The following is a 20,834-nucleotide window of genomic DNA, read 5'->3' on the forward strand; positions in this document are numbered from 1 at the left end:
GCTGGAGGAACTTGGTCCCGAGCTGGACCATGTGTGCACTTGCGTTGGCTCTTAAACCTCTGAGGTAGAATTTGAAAATAAAACAATTTGTTTACAGATTTGTGGTGCCAAGGCTTTCTCTGAAGCCATCCCAGCTGATTTCCTGGGAGTGTGCACATGGGCTGTGCACAGGGATGGCATCCACCCCAGTGGCTGTGGCAGCAGTGGTGCCTTCTTCTTGGGCAAGGCGGGGACGTCTGGGGACATGAATCAACTGGAATGTCCCCATGCCAGGGTGCTCCTACCCCGCAGAGAAACACAGTCCCAAGGACAGCTCGGACCTTTTGCTGTCCCGTGAGCTGGGCAGAGAGATCAATGTCCTGGAGCAACCCAGCACTGCTTCCCCTGGTTCTGGCTCCTTGCCCCAGTGCTTAACGAATAACTCGGGATTAATAGGAAAAATTGAGGGCTGGGAGAGGAATGAACCTTGTTGTATGGAGAGTTTGTGCCAGAACAACTCCAGGCTGGGATATGGGCTCTCTCCTGTCCCCAATCCTTAAAATACTTAAAACATCCCCTTCCAAAAGTGTTTTTCCCATGGCTGCACCTGAAAGTGCAAGATTTTATTGCAAACCCCCAGTGTGCTGGGCTACAGGACTCTGCTCTGGAGTGGCTTTTTGGGAGAAAATAAATGAGTAACCCTTCAGACACAGCAAGTACCAAACTGCCTTTGTGGAGACACTGCAAGGCTCTGGCATCTCTCTGAGAGTTTTGTTCTCAGCCCCAGTTCCATTGCATACAGAAAGCAATCTTCTGTGAAGTTTCTGTGTTCCTTTTACATGGATACGTTTCCTCATACACAAATCCATTGCCTTGGCTCTCTTGGACTCTCACCCTGCACCACCAGTGATTTATGGGACAGCATCTGTGCGTGATGCTGCACTGGTACCCAAATACGGAGGAGCTGGATTGTGGCCTTGCTTCAAGCTCTTTCCTCTGAAATAAAACATTCTCCCCCAAAATGGACACAGCCCAGCCTGCTCAGAACCCCTCAAACCCGTATTTATTTATTCACTTTTACTCCAGTTTTGAAGGCTTTTTGATCCCACACCAGATTTCAGCCGCCGCTCTGTGGACGATCGCGACACTCCCCCCCCCGCGGGGAAGGGGTGTGGCCGGCCACGCCCCCACGGCGATTGGCGGATCCCGCGGGAGGGCGCGGCCGGAGGGGATTTAAGCTCGGCTCAAGGGCGGAGCGGCAGCGCCGCGGCTCAGGCCGTGCGGGCGCACCGAGCGGAGCGCAGACCCCGCACCGCGGGCCCCGCGGCCCCAGCGCCCTCCCCGCCGGACCCCAGCGGACCCCGCCGCCCACAGCCCAGCCCAGGTGCGGGGGGAAACGGGGCGGCCCGTGGCGATCTGAGGGTTTTTCTTCGAGAGGGGTCGGCGCTCAGACGCTTTGGGGTGAAACTTCTCCGTGCCTCAGTGTCTCCCGCTAAGGATGGCCAGGTTGCTTCTCGCGGGTGGTGGCGGGGATCGTTGTTCCCCACGCAGTTCCAGCTATTGTGATCTGGCACCCTTGGCCTCCCCGAGCCTTTTTTAGGGGGTTTTTTTGAGCTTCCTTGAAGAAAAAGCCGGGGTCAAACTGTGGGAAGAGTCAGCTCCGGGCAGGAAGGTGCTTTGTGCAAAGAGGATAAAGTTCAGTTCTCTCTAGTTCAGAACTGGAATGAACCACAACAAAGGTGAAGGGCGGGCAGGCTTGTCCCGGCTGTGGGTGATGGGGAGGCTGCTGAGGACAGGCTGGGGCTGGAAACTCGTGCTGGAACACCCTCGGTATATGCCCCAGCTGAACATTTCTTTACTCCTTATGCAACATCCGTCAGGGATTTCATAACTCCAGCTGTTGATACAAGGAGGGGAGTTGGATTCCTGCAAGAAAAACATCCGCGGGGGGTCGGGAAGGGGCTGTGCGGCTGTGCCGGGCTGTGCGGCTGTGCCGGGCTGTGCTCTGGGAAGGCGCTTGTGTACGAGGGAATTATGTTGCACGTAGCTCTTAGAACTCTGGGGATTTAATCCCTGTGCAGCTCTGCGAGCACCAACCACCGTTCCCAGCACGGGGCTGCACGTCCCATCTCTCCAGAAGCCACGATGTTTCCATCGTTTCCTTGCAGGTTTCTGGGGTGCAGGTGTGGGTCAGGGGGGTGCTGACAGCTGCCTCTGTGCTCACAGGTTTAGATCTGCACGGCAACCAGGATCAAGAGCCATGGCATCCATCCCATCCAGCGGCTCGCTCATGGCCACGCACAACTACCGCAGAAGTAAGGGTGGGCTGGGGGCTGGGGTGGTCTCAGGATGCCGGAGGAGCAGGCTGGGAGCTCTGCAAGGGGTTGGGGGAATGTGGCTCCAGCAGAGATGGAGCTGAGCTCAGGTCTGTGCTTTCAGCTGGAGCCCCGCGTGAGCCTTTGCTGAGAAAAGGGAACAGCCAGCAGTGTCCCTCCTGCTGCCCAGAGCCTCCTTTGGGCCCTGCAGCCCCTGCCCAGCTGTACCAGCTGGTGAGGCATCTCAAACCTTCACTTGTTACTAAGGTTGTAGGGAAGGGGAGGTGATGGCTTCACCTTGCACTGTTGCTATAGAAATGAGCTGCAAAACCAGTCTGGGCAATGGTTGCTACCAGTACCTCTCCTGGCAGAGACTTTCCGGTTTAATGGATTGCCTAAACCAGAGAGAGTTAAAGGATTCCCCTTGAGCTGAAACAAGCAACAGGCTTGTAGCAGTTGGACTAGAACACAGGAATCTGCATCCTCTTGGCCTCAAGTCATCTGCATAGGCCTCCCAAAGCCACTAAATGATGTCCTTGGGGTTGCAGGTGTTCTCCTGCAGAGGTGTTCAGGTGTTTTTCCACTCCCTGCTCTTGGAATCTCATCAGTATTCCCTTCCTAGTGTTTTTTATTGACCTGGCACTAAACCTGGGCAAGTACTGGAGTGAGCTAGTGATGAGACTGAGCCGTGTCACCTAGGGACAGTCACACCAAGGCCGTGCTTTGCTCCTGATGGCAAGACCAAGGAGCAGCAGTGGTTCTGATGGCCATGATTTCTCCATAGGGCGCCTGAGCTCCACATCCAGCAGCAGCTCCTGCAGCTCAGAGTACTCAGGGGAAGTCACCCCCCACTCCCTGGGTAAGTGCCACCTGTCCTGGCTCAGGGGGAGACTCTACTCCCAGCCCCTCCTCTGCAAATCTGACTGGAGGTGACCCAGCCTCTCTCGTGGGATGAGAGTGGGGTGGCCGTGGGTGGCACTGACCTGGACTTTCCCTGGCATGCACTGTCCCCCAGACCTGCCCAAGTCTGACCCTGGCCAGTGGTGGGCCAGCTTCTTCTTTGGGAAGACGACTCACCCGACCATGACGACCGTGTCGGAGTCCCCGCAGAGGTGAGTGTTTTGAGATGACACGGGGGGAGCACCAGTGCAGCACCCAGGGCAGTTGGGGACATCCCTGCTGCATCCCCCTCAGTGCATCCTGACCCCATGGGCCGTGTCTGTGCCCGGAGCACCCACCCCTTTGCTGCAGGAGTCAGCACAGAGCCATAACGCCACATGTCAACACCGGCCTGACCCTCTCTCTGCTCTGCCCTGCAGCTCGGGAGCTCTGCGGGTGACAACAGGACCCATGACTTGTGGCCTGGTGCCAGCCCCAGGCATGGGGCGGAGGCACCACATCAGCGAGCCCAGCTCTGAGCCCTCGGCGTGAGCCGTGAGTGGGTCGGCGGCTGCTCCGCATCCGGCGGGCACAGCCCCCTCCCCGTAGAGTAGCTGGCTGCTCCAGGGCAAAGCTGCTGCCTCCTGATGGAAAAGTGCAGCAAACCCCGACGATTCCACACCAGCCTTTTTACTCTTTTCCCAGCGTAACTAAGCAGACTTGGTAACACGTTTTATTACCTTGAACTCCGTACAATGGCAACTAATAAACTCGAGCAGCCTTTTAAAACTCTGTGGGTTCTTTTCCTTGGGTTGTTCTTCGTGCGTGGAGGGGAGAGGGCAGAGGGGTGCTGGAGGTGTCGGTGGGGCTGGACCAGGGCACAGCACAGCTTCCAACGGCAGGAGCTGGTGATGCTGGATGTCACGTGCCAGTGTGACTCACCGGTCCGGGTGTGTTTTGTACGTGAGCAGGATCTGGCTGGGCTGTGGTGATGCTGCAAACGCCTCCCCCCACCCTTTTCTCCTTACTTGGCTGCACAGCCTGTCGCTGCTGGCACTTGAACTTGTTTTGCTCCCTCAGTACGTTGCTGCCATGCCCTCGTGCCTCGAGGGGTAGGAGTGAGTGCCAGGGCCTGAGCCAGTCTGGTTGGGGCTGGGGGAAGGAACTGAGTGAAAAGTGAGCCCTCCATAGTGAGGGGAGAGATGAGGCTTGCTCATGGTGTGCATTTTGTGGGTCTTGATGTCAGGCTGGAGCTTGTGGTGTGGGTGGCAGCTCGGAGTGCACTGGATTTGGCAGCCCTGGATCCCAGCTGGCCCATGTGCTGTACTGTTTAAAGGCTGTTTTGGCTGATTTTTGCCTTGAATTAGTCAGCTTGGCTGCTTGGTCCTTCTGTGATCAACCTGGTAGTTGGGAATACAAGAGCCTGCTGGTGCCAGGGTGAAGGGAGCACCTTTGTTCCTGCTGGAAGCAGAAAAACCCTGGCAGAGCTTGATTTAAAGGTGCCAAATCTTCCTGCTCTGCTTCCAGCCACAGCATGAGGTGTGAGGCTGTCCCTGTGTGCACCAGGTGCTGCAGCCCTGATGGCAGCTGAGGTCATGGGACCCCCGAGCCATGACTTTTCCCCATCCAGTGCCCCAAGGCAGACAGGGAGGAGGGCAGGGAGCAGCTGGGGAGGGGGGATTAGGGGGGGCAGGGCTGCTGTGCTTTCTATCTATGCTGCAGGGGCATCTGAGGTCACTTCTCGCTTTGTTCCTTGTTTCTGGTTGGGAAAATTGTTGAGTAAGCTTTTCCTTGAGCTCTGCTTCTCCTTGTCTTCAGGGTAGAGGGTCTGTGTCCCTTGTCCCTGTAAGGGGCCAGGACAGCAGTGGGACCTCTGTTCTCCCTGTATAAGCATGTGCATCCAAAGGGAATGGCTGGGGGGGCTGTGTCCCAACAACCTTGGACACACAGTTTGAACCCTGGAGGGTGCCAGCACCCTGTGGCTGACCCTCATGTCCACAGCAGCATATCACCCCACAACTGATCTGATGCAACTTCCAGCCAGGAGGCAAACTGCTGTTTCTGGGGTGGCTTCACCTGTGTGCAGGGGGCTGTGTATCACAGGAGGCACATGGCAGCCGTTAAACTTCCCAGAACACAGGAAAATCAAGCAAAAATAAATCCTTTCTGAGTAAGACAAGACAAGGCTTTTTGTCTGGCTGGCAAGCTGGAAAGCATGGCTGTGGCACTGCTCCAGGGCCTTCCTTGCCTCAGCAAACCCTTTGGGTTCTGCTCACCCCTGAGATGCCTCAGGGCAGCAGCAGAGTCTCCTCAACTGCTGGTTCCCAGTAGAAGCCCCACATTTTTTTTCCAAGCCTGCAGATTACAGTGTGGGCACACAAAGGTAAAGTCAACATTGCTGTATTTGCTTGTTGGTCTCGTGATCAGTGAGGGTCAAGCCCAGCAACTATCCCCAGGCACCCAGGGGAGGAAGTGGCAGAGCAAAGGCACCAATCCTGTGCCCCTGCTTTTCAGCTGGGCGCACTGATGATGCCCCTCCAACCTGGATGAAGGTTAAATTCATTCCCACATTGCTGCAAGGTGGGTTGGATTTACAGCAGTGACTGCAGAACCTGTCTGTGGCTGCCCTTATGCCCATGGCACCCTGTCCAGTGGAGCAAAACTGCCTGGAAAAACCCTGCTGAATTAAAGGGTGTTTTTCTGAATGTCTGTAAAGTGTCACAGACTCAGGCTCCTTCTCTGGTGGGACTGAAGAAACAGGAACAGCCCCCCAGATGTTCTCCCAGGCAGCTTCATGGTGCTGCTGAGAGCAAAGCATTCGGCATTGCCTTGTTTGCTTGAGCTTGAAAGGCTTTTAGTGCCTTTCTTGCACCTCCACAGCATTCAGACATATTTAGGAAAAGCATCTGACAGCCAGGCAAGTTTATTTTTGTTCTCTTTCCATCTCCACTGCTGTGGGTGTCGGTCTCTTTTCCCAAGTAACAAGTGATGAGAGAAAACTCTCATTCCACAATTCTATGAAATGATCTCAAATTGTACTAGGGAGGTTTGGATTGGATATCAGGACAAATTTCCTCACTGAAAGAATTATCAAGCATGGGAACAGGCTGCCCAGGGCAGTGGAGCCACCATCCCTGGAGGGATTTAAAAGATCTGTAGATGTGGCACTTGGGGATGTGGGTTAGAGGTGGGATTGTTAGTGCTGGGGAATGGTTGGACTCAGTGATCTCAGCAGGTTTTTCCAATCCCAGCAATTCTATGATTCCAGTTGACTTTCTGTGTCTTGTGTCATTGCGCTGCCTGCTGTGGTGGGACAGCAAGAGAGACACAGCAGTAGAAACAAGACAAGCAAAGGGGTTTCCCATACACTATACCCCTCCCTAATCATGCTCCCCCTTTCCACAGGGCTTGCTATCAGAGGGGCAATCCCATCTCCCATGGCACCAACTCCACTGAGATTGTCATCACCCCTCTGCTCCCCCAGAGGTGTTTTGACTTTTGATTAACTCACATACTTGGTCAAAAACTCCCAGGTTTCTGCTCACTCTCGTCCCTTGCAGTGCCCCTTGTACCACCCCACTTCCTCTGGTGAGAAATATTTCCTTTCATTCCCTGCCTCTTGCTGCTTGGGGTTGTTTTGTTGTTTTCTTTTTTCCTCCAACAGTTTTGCTTCCTCCTCACCCTTCAAAGGCTGATGTGGGATCTTAAAAATAGAAATGAGCTGTGCAGTTCAAAGACCTTGCATTAGCTTTAGCTTGACACTGTTTCCAAATGCCATTGGGTCAAGGCTCCAATCCTTGAATGCACAAACAGGGCACATGCCAGGCTGCAAACAGAGCAGCAGAATGCCTGTAACAGCAGGATTTGCAGTGCCCACTCCGGAGGGGTCCGTGAAGGACTGGGGCCACACCATCCCTACCTTTGTAGAGTGGATTTAAGGAAAAGCCTGGTCCAGTTTTGGGGGGAGCTGCAGTGCCCAGCCTAGGCTGAGATCCTGGGAGCAGATGGGAAAATTTGGGCTCCCCCCCATCCCCACCAACTCTGTCTGCTTTTAGAAAGCAAATTATGACTCGGAGAAATGCCAAAACCCAGCAGACCGTGCTGGAGGGCAAACCCAGGCAATGGATCAGCTTTTCATACAGCAGAGGAGGAGGAGGAGGAGGAGGAAAGAAAAGCTGCTGTGAGCAGCACTGTGTTATCATGCCCCCATTTCCCTGCTCCACATCCCCATCAGGTCACTGCAGTAGCTGAGTGAGCTGTTTTGGAGCCATGTGTCTGACTGGCCAGTACAGGCAGGAGGCTGCCTGCAGCCCTGCCAGCCCCACTGGCCTCTCCAGGTACCCCACCATGGACCACTGTGTCCCACACCAGCCCCATCACCCTGTGCCAGCCCCAGCACCCCGTCACCCCACGCACCCTTCTCCTCCTGCTTATTTTTGAGCTCCATCTGGTGGCAACCAGACCTGCAAATTGAATGTCTTCCTATTTCTGCAGTTTGGTCCAGTGGAAGGTGTTCCTGCCCACGGCAACAAGGTTGGAATAAGGTGGTCTTGAAGGTCCTTTCCAACCCAAATCTTTCTATGATTCTATGCTGCAGCAGCCCCACTGTGCCTGTGCCACAGGTGTCCCTGCCCTTCCTCGGTGTGCCATGAACTCTTCACCTGCCAGACACAGCTTCAGTCTTTATTTTCTTGCAGGACCTGACTGTGCATAGATGTTCTCTCTGCTCAAGCGTTTGACCAGGCTGAAAAATCCTTGTACAAATTAGGGTTTCCTCTTGCAACCGTGTCCAAACCCAACTTGTTGCTTTTTCCATCTGGGAACACTCAAACCGGGAGCTGGCACCTGCCCAGGGCACGGCTGCAGTTCCGTGGGCTCAGCAACCACCTCACCCTCACTCGGAAGCATGAACAGAGCAGGATTCATCCCTCCCCTAAACCACATTCCTGCCTCCCCTTTCCAGGCCCCTCGTGCACTGAGACTTGCTCAATTAACAGCCAGACTTGTTTCCGCAGTTCCACACAGCACGGACACTGCCCAGGCGTGGGGAGTGTTGCATAAACTTTATTAACTTTATAAATTCCAACACAGCTGTTGGCTCAGTCCCAGCAGCCACCTGCAAACAGGCAAAATAGGCTCATCAGGAGGAATTCAGTGCCAGCTGCCTTTCACCCACAGCACTTTGTGCTCCTGCCACCAGTGCCATGAGTGTGTTAGTGCTCGAGCAGCCTCACTCAGGCCACCCCGGAGAGGCTGCCTGCACCAGTCTGGAGTCTTGGCATTGCTCCCAGGGCTGCTTTTCCATGAGTCCTTCCACTGCTGCCAAGGACAGCCTGGCCTCTGGGAGTGTGCATGGCCAGAATGGGCAACAGGGACTTGGCTGGAGCAAATGCTCCCCCAGCTTGGGAGGGACCAGAGGTTCAAGGTTGCCCTGTAATGCTGTGCCCTGGGATCAGTGAGGAGCTGGGGGTGGTGGGATCATCTCCTGGCTTTGCACCAAGGGTGGGGTAAAGAGCAAAACTCTCTTTTGAGTGAAGCAGTTTTACCTTCCCTGCCTGCACCTGGGATAAGAAGACATTAGATAATTTATCCCAAACATATATTTTTCTTGGAATTAACACACAATGGTGAGTGAGACACAGATCCAGAGCAGAGCAGTCCAGAGAGGAGCTGCCTGTGCAGGGTTCTCAGGGCAAGCAGGGCTGCTGGTTGGGAAAGGGCTGGCAGAGGCACACTGAGGTTTAGTGTATACCTGGATGAACAGAGTCCAAGGAGACAAAAGAATGGTTATATCTGTGGTTCCAAGAGTGGGACTGTTTGCAAACCATTGCTTCCTTGAACCTATCCTTGATGGGTTCCTTGAAGCCATCCCTGAAAGTGTTCACATCCAGCTTGGACGGGGCTTGGAGCAACCTGGTGTAGTGGAAAGTGTCATTTTTCCCATAGCAGGGGGGTTGGAACAAGATGAACCATGAAGATCCCTTCCATCCCAAATCAATCTACGATTCCTGGGAGGGAGCAGAGCAGTGTGGTATGGACAGAGCATCCAGCAGTGCCCTGCGAGGACTCCCACGGATGGATGCACACACATTTATTGATAAATACACCGGACACACACTACAAGAAAAATCAAGGGGAGCCACAGCTGAACATGAACTGCAAACCTTCATGTTGGTGTGGGGAGTGACAGGGACCTCCCACCCTACTGGCTGAATGAAGATGTAAACTCTGGGTGATGCCTCTGCTACCGCGGGGCTTCTCCAGACTGCTACACAGCCAAGTGCTGGCAACGAGTTCTCCACAACTCATTGCCTTTTCCCTTTGCCACCTCCCTGCATCCTGACTGCGAGGGACCATGGACTGTTTTTTGGGGGGATGTGCTTTCCTCGTAGCCCTGTCAAAGGGCAAACTAGCAGAAAGGAACTTCTTGGCAAGAGCTGGCCTGGAGGGTCTTGTGCAGGAAGGATAGTGGGAAGGGGTCCCTCAGGAGAGGGAGCTGAGCAGCCTTCTGTAGATGAAGCCCAGCTTCTCCCGCAGGGCCAGGAAGGTGGGACGCTCCTCCGTGTTCCCACTCCAGCATTCCAGCATGATGCTGTAGATCTCAGGAGGGCAGGAGCTGGGCCGGGGAAGGCGGTAGCCCCTGGTGATTTGCCGTACAGTTTCTTGGTTTGTCATCCCTGCAAAGAAGGAGAAGATTGCCCTGAAGGATGTGGGAAATCCTCCAGCCCATACCACCTTCCTGCCCTCAGCTCCTGCACTCACTCTACAACCACAAAAAATCCCTGTAAACCATCCCTAAAGTGGGCAATAACTTGCTCATGCTCCAGGAGCTGCTTCCACATCCCTTGTGGAAGGGACAATACAATAATTCATGACACATTGTCTCTTGGGGACCATGGGCAAGCTGCCCAGCACGTGGATGGAGGGCATAGGAGTGTGCTGGCAGCCCTACCTTCATATGGGATCTGTCCATATGTGAAGACTTCATAGAGCAGAATCCCGTAGGACCAGACATCGGACTTGAGGGAGTAGGTGCGGTAGTTGGCTGCCTCTGGGGCTGTCCACTTCACCGGGATTTTAGTGCTGCTGCTGGTGGAATAAATGTCATCCTGAAAAGCAGTGAGAGATGGGACATGAGGGATGGGATGATCAACACAGAGACTGCTTTTGGGGCTTTGCTGGAGCTGCAGATTGGGAAAGAGGATGGCAGGGAACAGCTGCAGCATGGGGCAGCTTGGTGGCCCAGGGAAATGGGACTGACCTTGAGGAGCCGGGCAAGTCCAAAATCAGCAATTTTGCAGGTGAGTTCCTCTCCCACCAGGATGTTTCGGGCTGCCAGATCCCGGTGGACAATGTGCTTCTCCTCCAGGTACCTCATCCCGTCCGCCACTTGGCAGGCGATGTTGAGCAGGTGGGAGGTGCCCAGGGACTTCCCTTCGGGACCTATTAATCCACATGATCCAAGAGTTGGGGGCAATCTACCAACATCTGTTCTGGGTGTTCTGGTTTGGAGGGAGACCCTGTGCTGGCAATGTGGAACTAGGGGAGCATGTAAAACCTTGAATTGGAGGTCCTGCCTAACTGTCCTGGTGGCACTGTGTGGAAAGTTCAGCACAGCCATGTGCTCCTCAGGAATGGAGCTCTGAAAGGCACCACGTGCTGCAACAAAGATGCAGATATTCATGGCTTGTTCAAAGCTAAAGGTGACCTTCTGCCATGCAAATCTCCCACCAGGCCTCTCAACCTGTTGTGCCTGTGAGCTCCAGCTCCTCTAACACCAAATGCTTCTGGAGCCCCAACCAAAAATGAGGTCAGTGTGGGTGGGAGGATGTGTACCCAGTAGAAAAACAGGTCTCAGTGGGAGCAGTTGTTTCCTTTCAAGACTGATTACTGCATCAGGAAAAGAAAGGCCAAGAAAAATAACCTGATGGTAGGATGATGAGTGGATCATGGCCTCTTATGAGCTCTGCACACGAACAAACCCATGGGGAGGTTTGGCCATTTCATTCCCAAAGAAGGTGGAGTTGCCCAAACACAGCAGTAGGATTTGTGTGCACTGGCGGGAGTGGGCAGACCATGGGTGGGTAAAGAAGGAGAGATGAAGGTCCCTACCAGCATTCTTGAGCTCCCAGGGGCTGATATGGACCCAGCCCACACAGACACCAGACCATGTTTTTGAATCTTGGGGTGACCCAAGACGATCTCCACCAAGTGCCCATGGATTGATCTGTGTTACCACTGATCTAAAAAGAACCAAAACCAGACTGGTGCTCTCTTAGGGTCCCCATTCAAATTCACAGGGCACAGAAAGCACCCCCAGACCAGCAGTGCCCCAGGAGCCCTCTCCCCCTGGCACTGGTACGGTACTCACTGTTGAGGTAGCTGTGGAGGTTGCCTTTGCGCATGAGCTCAGTGATGATGTACACGGGCTCATCCAGCGAGCAGACAGCGTGCAGCTGGATCAGCTTCTCATGCCTCAGGCGCTTCAGGTTCTGAATCTCCTTGGTGAAGTCTTCTGCTTTCATGTCAGCTGGGTGAGAAAGCCAACACGGCCATTGTGAGCTGCTTTCTCATGTGGCTGTTGGCACCTCCAACTGGGATAAGGACCTTTGTCCTCCCTGCAGCCCACCCCTGCCTTCAAAGCTTATGTCTGCACAAACTGTCTCAGACCCAAACAGCCAAGAGGTGTTTTCCACAGGGCGTTGCATCCCATTGTCACAAACCCATTTGACTTGACGTGATCCCAAACCCACTGACTGGAGCCATTTTATAGCAATGCAGCCCAAGCTTAGGTCTGCCCACAGAAACAGTCCAGCGGCTCCTTGCCAGGTCCTACCATAATTTGCCTGATTAAACAATCACAGTGACCAAGAGGATGAGGAAACAAAAGAGTGTGACTGATGTGGCAGTGAAGGACAGACCCAGCTGGCCACTGTTAACATCTGATTCTCCACGTACCTTTTATGATTTTGATGGCCACTGGCACCGTGTTCCTCCACAGCCCTTCCCACACCTCTCCGAAGTAGCCCTCACCCAGCTTCCTCCGCAGGGTGAACTCCCAGCGTGGGCGCTCCCAGCCATCCCTCTCAGGGGGGGTCTGCCAAATGGACATGGAATGACACTCTTGGACCAGCCAGACAGGCAGGACCTGCTGTGGAGCCTGCACCAGCTTTTGGTGCCCACAGAGCAGGACATGATGCTGCCCCATCTCCGTGCACAGGGGCTGCAGCTCGAGCATTGCTTTTCCCTCTGCTAGAAGTTCACAAAGCACGTGGGGCATCATCTGCCTGACCCCTGCTGGGAGCCAAGTGTGCAAGGGGGGAGATTTGGGAGACTACATGAAATATCAGGAGTTCAAGTCATAACTCACTCCTAATCAGCCTTCAAAAGTGGCTTTTTTCCATTTCCACAAATAAATAAAAATAATTAAATTAATATTATTGCGTAATATGGCTGATTTAGATTTCAGCTCATTAGGCATTTCTTTTATACTACACCTTTCGGTTTCACTCTTGGATTATTCACATGTTTAATTGCTATTTCTAAGTCGTAATCAGTGGATTGGGATTAATACTGTAATTAGATTTATGAGTGCCATACTAATTGGTATGAAAACTATATAAAAGCAATGTATATGTCTTATATTCTTGGGAAAAAATTGGAAGCACAGGTATTTCCAGAATCAGTATTGAAGGGATTTGTAACAACTTGGTTTCTAGTCTTTGAGATGGATAAGACATTTCAGAAAATTTTGTTAATTTTTCCCAGTCAAAAATCCATAGAAATGCCATGCCCAGCCTTGGCATGGCTGATAAAAGGTGATGCTGGCAGCAACACTAAAGGTGGGCTTTAAATTTAGTTTAATAAAGCTCGAATCCCAAATGGATAGAGTAATTATTTCTATTTTCCCTAGTCTTTCTTTCCTTTTTTCCCCTCCTGCTCATCCCTGGGAGCCGGGCTGCTCCGGGCCACTGGCGTACGCACCGCGGGGCTGCAGGGCTGCAGCAGAGGGCTCTGGATGACCTTCCAGTGCTCCGTGTAGAAGGCGAGGAGCTCCTCCATGTTGGGGAAGGGGTGTCCCTTCTGGATGTAGAGGCTGCCCCTGGGGCTCTTGCAGATTCGGAAGTGGCTGACCTTGGTGTGGTTCCGCACTGTGGGGAAGCCCAGGTTGGGGAAAACTCAACTCATGCAACCAACAGCTCCTTCCCACCTTCCTGCTGACTTCACCCTCTCTCCTTTCTAGACACCCAGTCTTTTAATTATCCTGAAGCAACACAGCTCACCCCTGGAGTGTTATACCCCAATCCCCACATCCCTTCTCTTCCCACCTCCTGGCTCAGAGCACTCCTGGCCGTGGGTGAGCTGGGCTCCTTTGGACCACAGAGGTGATGGTTTTTTATCAAGGATTATTTCCTGTGGAAATGGCCTGCTCAAAGAACAGCAGAGCTGCTCAAGGTGGATAAACCAGTGGCAGCTGGGAATCCCAGAGCCCCAGGACCAATGGTGGGATGGGGGGTTTGCCATGAATTTCTCAGGATTGCTTTTACGTGAATAGGACCAGACTGTAACAGCACTGCCTGGCCCAAACCCCTCTGAATGCAGATTTTGGTCTGTGCAGCCCAGGCCTGATAATCTGGAGTGGCAGCATACTTTTAAACAACCTCAGATGACAAAAGCTGTTGGAATGAAATCCCGGGAGTTAGTGCCACGACACCATCATTAAGTCGCGAGGAAATGTTTACAGCTTTCCTACCCCAAACAGGAGCTACGCACTTTCCTTTACCGCAGTAATTCTGCAATCCAGCCCTTCTCTGTTAGCTTTCTCTGCGCTCTCAGGAAGCAGCTGGTTCACTTCAATAAGGTGCTGAAAAGTGCTTTAAACTTATTCCCTTGTTTTTCACCCCGCGCTGACCAAGCCAGGAGCTGCCTTAAGGAACCGGTTCCTTTCCCTGTGCTAATTTTCTCTGGATAATTGCCACAAAGTCACCTGAGAGAGAGTATTCGCCCTTGCTGCTCTCACTGTCCCGGACAAGGAAGGAGCCGTGCTGGTTGGGAGGCGAGAGGAGGAGCTGTTCCGCTTCGTTTCGGCTAATCTTGCTGAAGTACCAGCTGGGGAGCAGAGCAGAGGGGTCAGTGCAACGTACAGGGATAGTGCATGGATGGAGCTGCATCCATATCGGGGCGTCCTGCACCTTCTGAGCCAGGGAGGGGGAGCAGCTCCCAGGATCCCACTTTTTGCTCATCCTTGCAGCCACCAAGCCAGTGGCACGGCAGCCAGTGCATGTCTCAGAACCTGTAAGTGTGGCTGCCTGCATCAGGGCTGTTGCATTGAGTGGGTTCTGCAGGCACTTGCTGCAGTTTATTGCAGCTCACTGACTGCAAACTATTTCATAGAATCAGAGAATCCAAGAATGGTTTGGGTTGGAAGTGACCCTAAAACTCATCTCACTCCACCCTTCTTGCCATGGGCAGGGACGCCTTCCACTAGACCAGGTTGCTCAATGCCTCATCCCACCTGGCTTTGAACACTGCCAGGGGTGGGGCATTTCCTCCATCAGTGTATTGAGTTGTCTAGGTCTCAGCCCCATCCCAAACCCGGGAGGTTTACACCCGTGGCTCAGTGCTGCACCTCGGCCGACAGCCTGTGGTGAATGAAGTAACAGCCACCTGGTGCTGCGTGCAGGATGCTCTGGTGGGGTTGTACCTGTGTCCTGCCATGAGAGCAACACCTGCAGGCACAGGATCACTTTGCACTTCTTGACCTGCGGTTTATAGACAGAAACAGCTCTAAGCCCATGAGGAAATGGCATCAGTAAAAACACCTGGTAGTGCTGGTTGGGGACAGCACCAAGCCGGGGGGGAGGATGGGAGGACCAGCCAAACCCCTCTGATGTGTCACAGCACTGAGATTCATCACTGACTCCCCATCAAGGAAAGGCAGGTTGGCTGGTTGCGTCCCGATGCAGCGGGATGCATGGGAGTGTGGGGAACCCCATCCAGCCTCAGGCAACCAAGACGTGAGAAGCTGAAGGTTTCGTCATTAGCTGGGATCGCCAGCGTCTGAGAAGCCGTGCAGGAAATTATATGTGATGGGGTTACAGCAGCTGAACAAATTACCACCCAGCTCCGACCTGCGGCTCCGCGGAGTCTGTGTGCTCGTTACTGCCATCCGCCCTCCCAGCCTCGGCATCCTCCTCACCCCTGTCCTCGGGACGGGGCTGGGCACCAGCTGTGCACGGCTGGTGCACACACACGTGCACACAAACACACACACACGTGCACACAAACACATACATGTGCACACAAACACACACACGCTCCGCTGTAGCCTGTCCAACTGTCCCTTCAAAGTTCACGCAGGGAAGGTCTCTCCCATCCCACCGGCTGCCAGCACTGACTCTTCACACTGGGGACCCTTCCCAGGCTTCTCCCGCTCCTCTCTTTCACCCCCACTCACACGGCACAGGGTCAGCGTGGGGGGGTCTCCAGGGACAACCTGCCCCAGCCCTGAGCTCCCTGGCACTGGCGTGACTCAGGGCCAGGAGCAGAGGGAACAGCGGTGTCTCAGGGCGCTTTGCCCGACGTGTCGGGACCAGGCTGCCTTATGCAACGATGAGCCTGAGCTTTCCCCAGCTGACAGAAGGCTGAGACATCACCCCGAGCTCCGTGTCGGCTGGGAAGGCACCGACAGGGAGGGAGCCCCCAGCTCCAGATAAGCAGGAGCCAGATAGCAGCAGCAGCAGCACTACATCTTGGCCCTGCACATCTCTGATCTTCTTGGTTCGTACCAACCCAAACTGCTTCCTCCCATGCTCCTGAGCCCTTTGGAGCTGGCAGGGCTCAGGTACAAGTTTTCCCAGCTCACTCTCTCCCTCCCTGCTGCCTCCCCTTTAATGCAGGACAAGAGGGAAGGCAGCCAGAGCAAGCAGGAGCCTGTTTACTTGGCACCATAGCTGCAACCTGTGCCCACCACCACATCGCATCCCAGCCCAGAAACACCCCATCCTGTGCGAGGGTGATGCAGCCTGGAAGAGGCACCGGCACCTCTTCCCCTTGGCACATCCCCCAAATCTCGCTTGCTGTGCCCAATACCTCTCCACCACACTACCACGAGCTGCAGGAGTTCCAGGGCCAGGATGCCCAGGGCAAGGTAGATCCCCGCTCAGTCCCAGCACCACTGATGGCAAAAGCAGGGGACGAGGAGCTCGTTGTCCCCATCGCTGCGGAGAATGAGCGCTGCCTTTCCCTGCGCAGGGATGTGCTACCCTGGTCCAGCCCCATCCCCCTACGGATCCAGAGCATCGGATACTTACGGGCGGTGAGCAGAGGTGCCCTGGCTGAGGTTGGCCACGTAGGCAGCGGGGACGTAGCCCATGGCCGGCTCCCCCAGCAGCCGCCGGGCTAACACATACTCCCCCTCTTCTCTGAGGACACGCAGTTTGTCCCCTGCGCTTATGCTCAGTTCCTCGGAGCTCCGGGCTGTGAAAGCGTATAAAGCGATACAGAGGGAGGACTTGGGGATGAAGGAAATGGAGTTCGGCTCCGAGTGCAGCGAAACGGAATCAGAACCAAGATACCCCAGGGAGCAGCTCTCCGTCACCGCACGGGGACGGAGCTTGTTCCAGAAGGATGTCAGGAAGCTCAAGCGCTTCCTGACAAACTGCTCCATCCCCGGTGATGCGGTGGGTGCGGTGGGCTATGCCACCGCGCTTCGGGGGGCCGGAGGAAGGGGTGATCCCGGGCTCATGCCGCCGGCCGGGCAGCTCATCCTGCCGGCTCGCGTTCTTCGCACGCGTCTGGGCGCTCGCCGGCCCTTCCCGGCGAACTTCCTATTTCTGAAAGTGAAACTGGTTCATCTGGTGAGACGAGTCTGCAGGCGGGATGAATCTGCAGGCAGGAGTCCCACGCTCAGACCCACGGGCACATCTGGGAGACGGGCACAGCTGGAGCAGGGCTCGCCGCTCTCGAAGAAGGAGAACGGCTGTTGTTTTATCTATTAATTATTTTAAAGTGTGCTCTTTGCTTGTTACCAGAGCACCATAAACACAGCTCTCTGTTCTTCAAGCAGCTCTTGTCACAAGTGGCTGACTCCAGCTAATATTCTTCATCTCACTTGTGTGGGAGGATATTTTCTTTTTTCCATAGGACAATAATTGCATCCGCAAACGCGCGGGAGTTAAACAGAATTAAGGAAATAACTTCAGAAGAGATCTGAAGTGTTTGGATATTTCCTGGGTGGATATTGTGGGGTTTAAAACACAAGATCCTTTCTTCATTCAGTCTACAGTGACCTCCTAGCGTTACCACACTAACATGTTTGCCTCCTCCCACTAATTCCCCCTTGCACAGGACCTCTAGGGAATCCCCTTCCCAGTTCCACTGGGATCTGCTGCTTGCTCAGCCTCCACCAGAGGTGGGTTCTGTCCAGTCTCAGGAGGTCCTTGCCTGATGCAGGGGTTGGATCAGCCTCAGGCACCTGTGAGGCATCCAGAGCTGAGCCCTGGCACACAGCCCCCAGCTCCAGCTCCCCAGCACACCCACCCTCCCCCAGACCTGGTCACACTCAGACACTGACGTGCTCCAACCCCACTACCAAATCACAGCAACCACAGCCATCAGCCAAAGGACAGATTCCTCCCTCACATCTTCCTGAAGCCACCTGAAGATCACTGCTCTGGTGAGAAATCCCAACTGCAACCCCCCAGCCCCTACCTGGACTTTGTCATTTAACTGTTCCATCTAATTAGTGGGAGTTTTGTGTCTGGTAAATCCACCCCTGGCTCTGAGACCATTATTTTGATCCTACTCTTCTTGCAGTTGGTCTGGGTAGCTCATTTCGGGTGTGTAGTTGGGATTTGAAAGAGGCTGCTCAAAAAGAAATACAGGAAGTTAATTGTAGGGGTCTGGGCTGCAGACTGCAACTGGGTGGTGTATGAGGAACAAGCTGGACTCATCCCTGGGCCAGTAACTCTAGATCTGCTGTGTCCTGCATCCTGGGTGTCCCATGATGGCCAAACAACCTGCAAAAATGCCTTGCCCTCGGTGCCACACAGGGATGTGTAACGTTTCTGTGCATTTTTCCCACCTAGGCATTAGGAAGGGAACTGGGGATGGAGCACAGAAGGACTTGCAACCCAAAGGGACAGGACATCCCCTCTGCTGTCCTTCTGCAGCACTTGTGACAAGTCTACTCATGTCATGCTTCATCAGGAGCAAAATGGGCTGCTTGGTTATGCATTGAGAGACATCTGATAAGATTCAGCACAGAATGTCTATGCCTTAGTGTTTAGAAAGAGGACTTCTGGTGTGCAGGAAACTGGAGACTGATTTACCTTTATTGACCTTTGCCAGATTAGACTCTCTAGTGGTACAAGTGATAGACAAGTGCAGCTGATTTATAACACGCAAGGCTTTGGATCTTGATTTGCACCTAAATGAAAGAGTACTTCAAAATGACAAACATCCCTGAGGACTAAATACTGCCTCTGAGCTGAACCTACCAGACATGCATAACACAGACTCATCCCTGCAAACCTCTGTCTGCACAGGGCACACATGCATGGCTCAGTCCCACACCAGGAAAGAGATGATAAGTCACGACCACTTTCTAGTATCTTCTTTTTATTTTCCTCTTAAGTTCCAGGAGCGACCCTGCTGCTTTGAATCCCCTTTGGTACTATAAAACACCTAAAAATAAAATAAAAAAAAGAAGAAAAAGCATGTTCATAGAAGTTTCTGGTCCTCGTGCTGTGGGAAGGCAGGTGGGAGGACACAGGAAAAGTGAGAAAGATAAGGAAGGCACAGATATCTGATGGATCAAGTATTTTATCTCCAAGTCCCTGTGACCAGCTTACAAGGAGGTATTAAAAACCAATCTGTCCACAGATTTGGGGCTGTGGTGGATACACAGGGACTTGAGTTCTAGCACCACTAAAAAGCACCTCCAAAGAGCAATGACACCTGTGCTGTAGATCTGGCTGCACAGTCCTGGTTTGGTTGCAGAGCACCTGGGAGCCATAAACACAAACAGCACTTTGCATTCATTCATGTGTCAAACACCACAGCGTGTCCTGCCAGCCTAATTGACAGAAACCAGCAGCTCCCCTCCACTAATGAGAGCGCCCATTACATCTAATTAGCTGAGGTTCTGTTCCAGGTCCTGTTACGTTTACACTTGAAATACATCTTCCAGCAAAGAGCCTTTTGGGAGGGAAAAAAAAGGAAGAGAAACACAATTCCAATTAAACTCTGAAAGGGGCAGAGAGCTGGGGAATGCAGGTCATGCTGAGGAAAATGCTTTTGGACATTGGGCATGTAACAGTAGGTCACTCGAGGGGTCACGTAACCAAGGATGTGCCACTTGTCACCAATGACTGGCAAAGCACAGAGGGCGATTGTGGGCAGCCACACCATGCCTGGCACCCTGTCCTGAAGCATCCAACCATCCAGGAGAGTTCCCTGGGCTTTGGGTCACTTCCTCACTGCTGGCAGGGACTGCAAGCCCAGCCCAAACCCAGTCCTGAGGTTCCACTTGGTCTTTCTGATGGCATCAGAAGATGGATGGGGGTTTGGGCTTCCTGTTTACTTATCTTTTCTTTTTTCTTGATTTCTCCAGACGTTTCCTGACACCACAGTGTATTTGAGGAAGGTTTTGCCTCTTAATAAATTGGTTCAGTTGGGTGCCCATAGGAATTTTCAGACATGTGGTGGGTGACGACAGCGGTGTGTGGGAAGAGGAGCAGAGAAGGGGTACTAAAGCAGCTTCAATTAGTCTCCATTGCCCTGGGGGCTGTGGAAGAAAGAGGCATCTTGGCAGACTCTGGGCTGTCACCACTGAGAGCAGAGCCCATCCCCAGGAGGCTGACAAAGGCAGGAAGGATCCAGGGGCTGAGGGGCTCGTGGACAGTCAGTGCAGAGGGTTCAATACAGGCAAAAGTACAGTGGTCCTGGGATGGGGAGTGGCACAGGAGGTGTGAGAGGAGGCAGAGCTTCGTGGGGTCTTGTGGTGGCTTTCTGAGCCCTATAGGAGTGGGTTGGAGTGGTTTGGTGGAGAGCAGGAGTGCAGGTCACAGAGCACCTGAAATGGCACAAGAAAGCAGAAAAGCTCTATGGGAGGCAGCTGGAGGCAGAGAGAGCTGTTTGTGCAGTGCCTGGCTGGTCTGGAGCATGTAGGACTGCAGCAGGAAAACCATTTAAACCCACAGTAATACTTTTCAGGGACCCCGTAAACCCTGGAGTGCTTTTCAAGGATCTGAAATGATAGCAAGGAAAAGCCAACTCATATGTCACACTGCACTCTATGACACACTTGTAAAGCAGAATCACTGACTGGAAAATCTATAGGGACCAACACACCAAATTATGCTGGAAAACTGTGGCCAGCCTCTAGGCTTCTCCTTCTGCTTTCTGCTGAGATTATCAGCACAGACCAGCCTTTGCTTGCCCTATCCTGTAATCTAACTTCCAGAGGATGCTCCTTCTAGTACAGACTGCCTGGCAGAACAGCACTTACTGCTTATCTCCCCTGCTCCTGTCCCTACAGTAATCATTTGCAACACATAAAAACCATTAACCACCTTCTCCAGACTGGCAGGTGCCAGCAAGCTGTTCACCCTCTCTCTCAAGGCTGTAGGGATCTCCATGGAAAGCGGGATAAGGGAG

The 20,834-nt window shown here is 53.4% G+C and overlaps 3 protein-coding genes across 3 annotated transcripts in view; 1 reads left to right on the plus strand and 2 right to left on the minus strand.

The window, feature by feature from the left end:
- The first annotated feature begins 1,243 nt into the window (after positions 1-1,243).
- PPDPF (pancreatic progenitor cell differentiation and proliferation factor) lies at positions 1,244-3,962 on the plus strand. Its single transcript, XM_032705279.1, has 5 exons — positions 1,244-1,363; positions 2,206-2,294; positions 3,079-3,153; positions 3,310-3,406; positions 3,614-3,962. Exons 2-5 carry the CDS (start codon positions 2,240-2,242, stop codon positions 3,723-3,725), a joined length of 339 nt encoding a protein of 112 aa, XP_032561170.1. The 5' UTR covers positions 1,244-1,363; positions 2,206-2,239; the 3' UTR covers positions 3,726-3,962.
- A 4,352-nt stretch (positions 3,963-8,314) lies between these two features.
- Positions 8,315-16,985, minus strand: LOC116795297 (tyrosine-protein kinase Srms-like). Its single transcript, XM_032704923.1, has 8 exons — positions 16,487-16,985; positions 14,161-14,282; positions 13,158-13,324; positions 12,132-12,270; positions 11,545-11,703; positions 10,435-10,616; positions 10,126-10,282; positions 8,315-9,850 (listed from the first exon to the last, which is right to left on the minus strand). Exons 1-8 carry the CDS (start codon positions 16,840-16,842, stop codon positions 9,657-9,659), a joined length of 1,476 nt encoding a protein of 491 aa, XP_032560814.1. The 5' UTR covers positions 16,843-16,985; the 3' UTR covers positions 8,315-9,656.
- Positions 16,986-18,529: 1,544 nt separating this feature from the next.
- Positions 18,530-20,834, minus strand: part of LOC116795512 (peroxidasin homolog) — a 43,974-nt gene continuing 41,669 nt past the window's right edge. Inside the window, exon 23 of the mRNA XM_032705274.1 lies at positions 18,530-20,250. The gene's annotated coding sequence lies outside the window, so the exon portion shown is untranslated. The remainder of the gene's footprint in view (positions 20,251-20,834) is intronic.

This window comes from Chiroxiphia lanceolata, chromosome 17, assembly GCF_009829145.1.
Source record: "Chiroxiphia lanceolata isolate bChiLan1 chromosome 17, bChiLan1.pri, whole genome shotgun sequence".
Lineage (NCBI taxonomy): Eukaryota > Metazoa > Chordata > Aves > Passeriformes > Pipridae > Chiroxiphia > Chiroxiphia lanceolata.

Excerpts from the sequence above, each read along its gene's own strand:
- PPDPF (XM_032705279.1), top strand. The coding sequence starts at position 2,240 with ATGGCATCCATCCCATCCAGCGGCTCGCTCATGGCCACGCACAACTAC. Across the intron at positions 3,154-3,309 it reads AGTCACCCCCCACTCCCTGG|ACCTGCCCAAGTCTGACCCT; the intron begins GTAAGTGCCACC and ends ACTGTCCCCCAG. Across the intron at positions 3,407-3,613 it reads GTGTCGGAGTCCCCGCAGAG|CTCGGGAGCTCTGCGGGTGA; the intron begins GTGAGTGTTTTG and ends TCTGCCCTGCAG.
- LOC116795297 (XM_032704923.1), bottom strand. The coding sequence starts at position 16,842 with ATGGAGCAGTTTGTCAGGAAGCGCTTGAGCTTCCTGACATCCTTCTGG. Across the intron at positions 14,283-16,486 it reads GGCACCTCTGCTCACCGCCC|CTGGTACTTCAGCAAGATTA; the intron begins GTAAGTATCCGA and ends TCTGCTCCCCAG. Across the intron at positions 13,325-14,160 it reads GGGCGAATACTCTCTCTCAG|TGCGGAACCACACCAAGGTC; the intron begins GTGACTTTGTGG and ends GCTTCCCCACAG.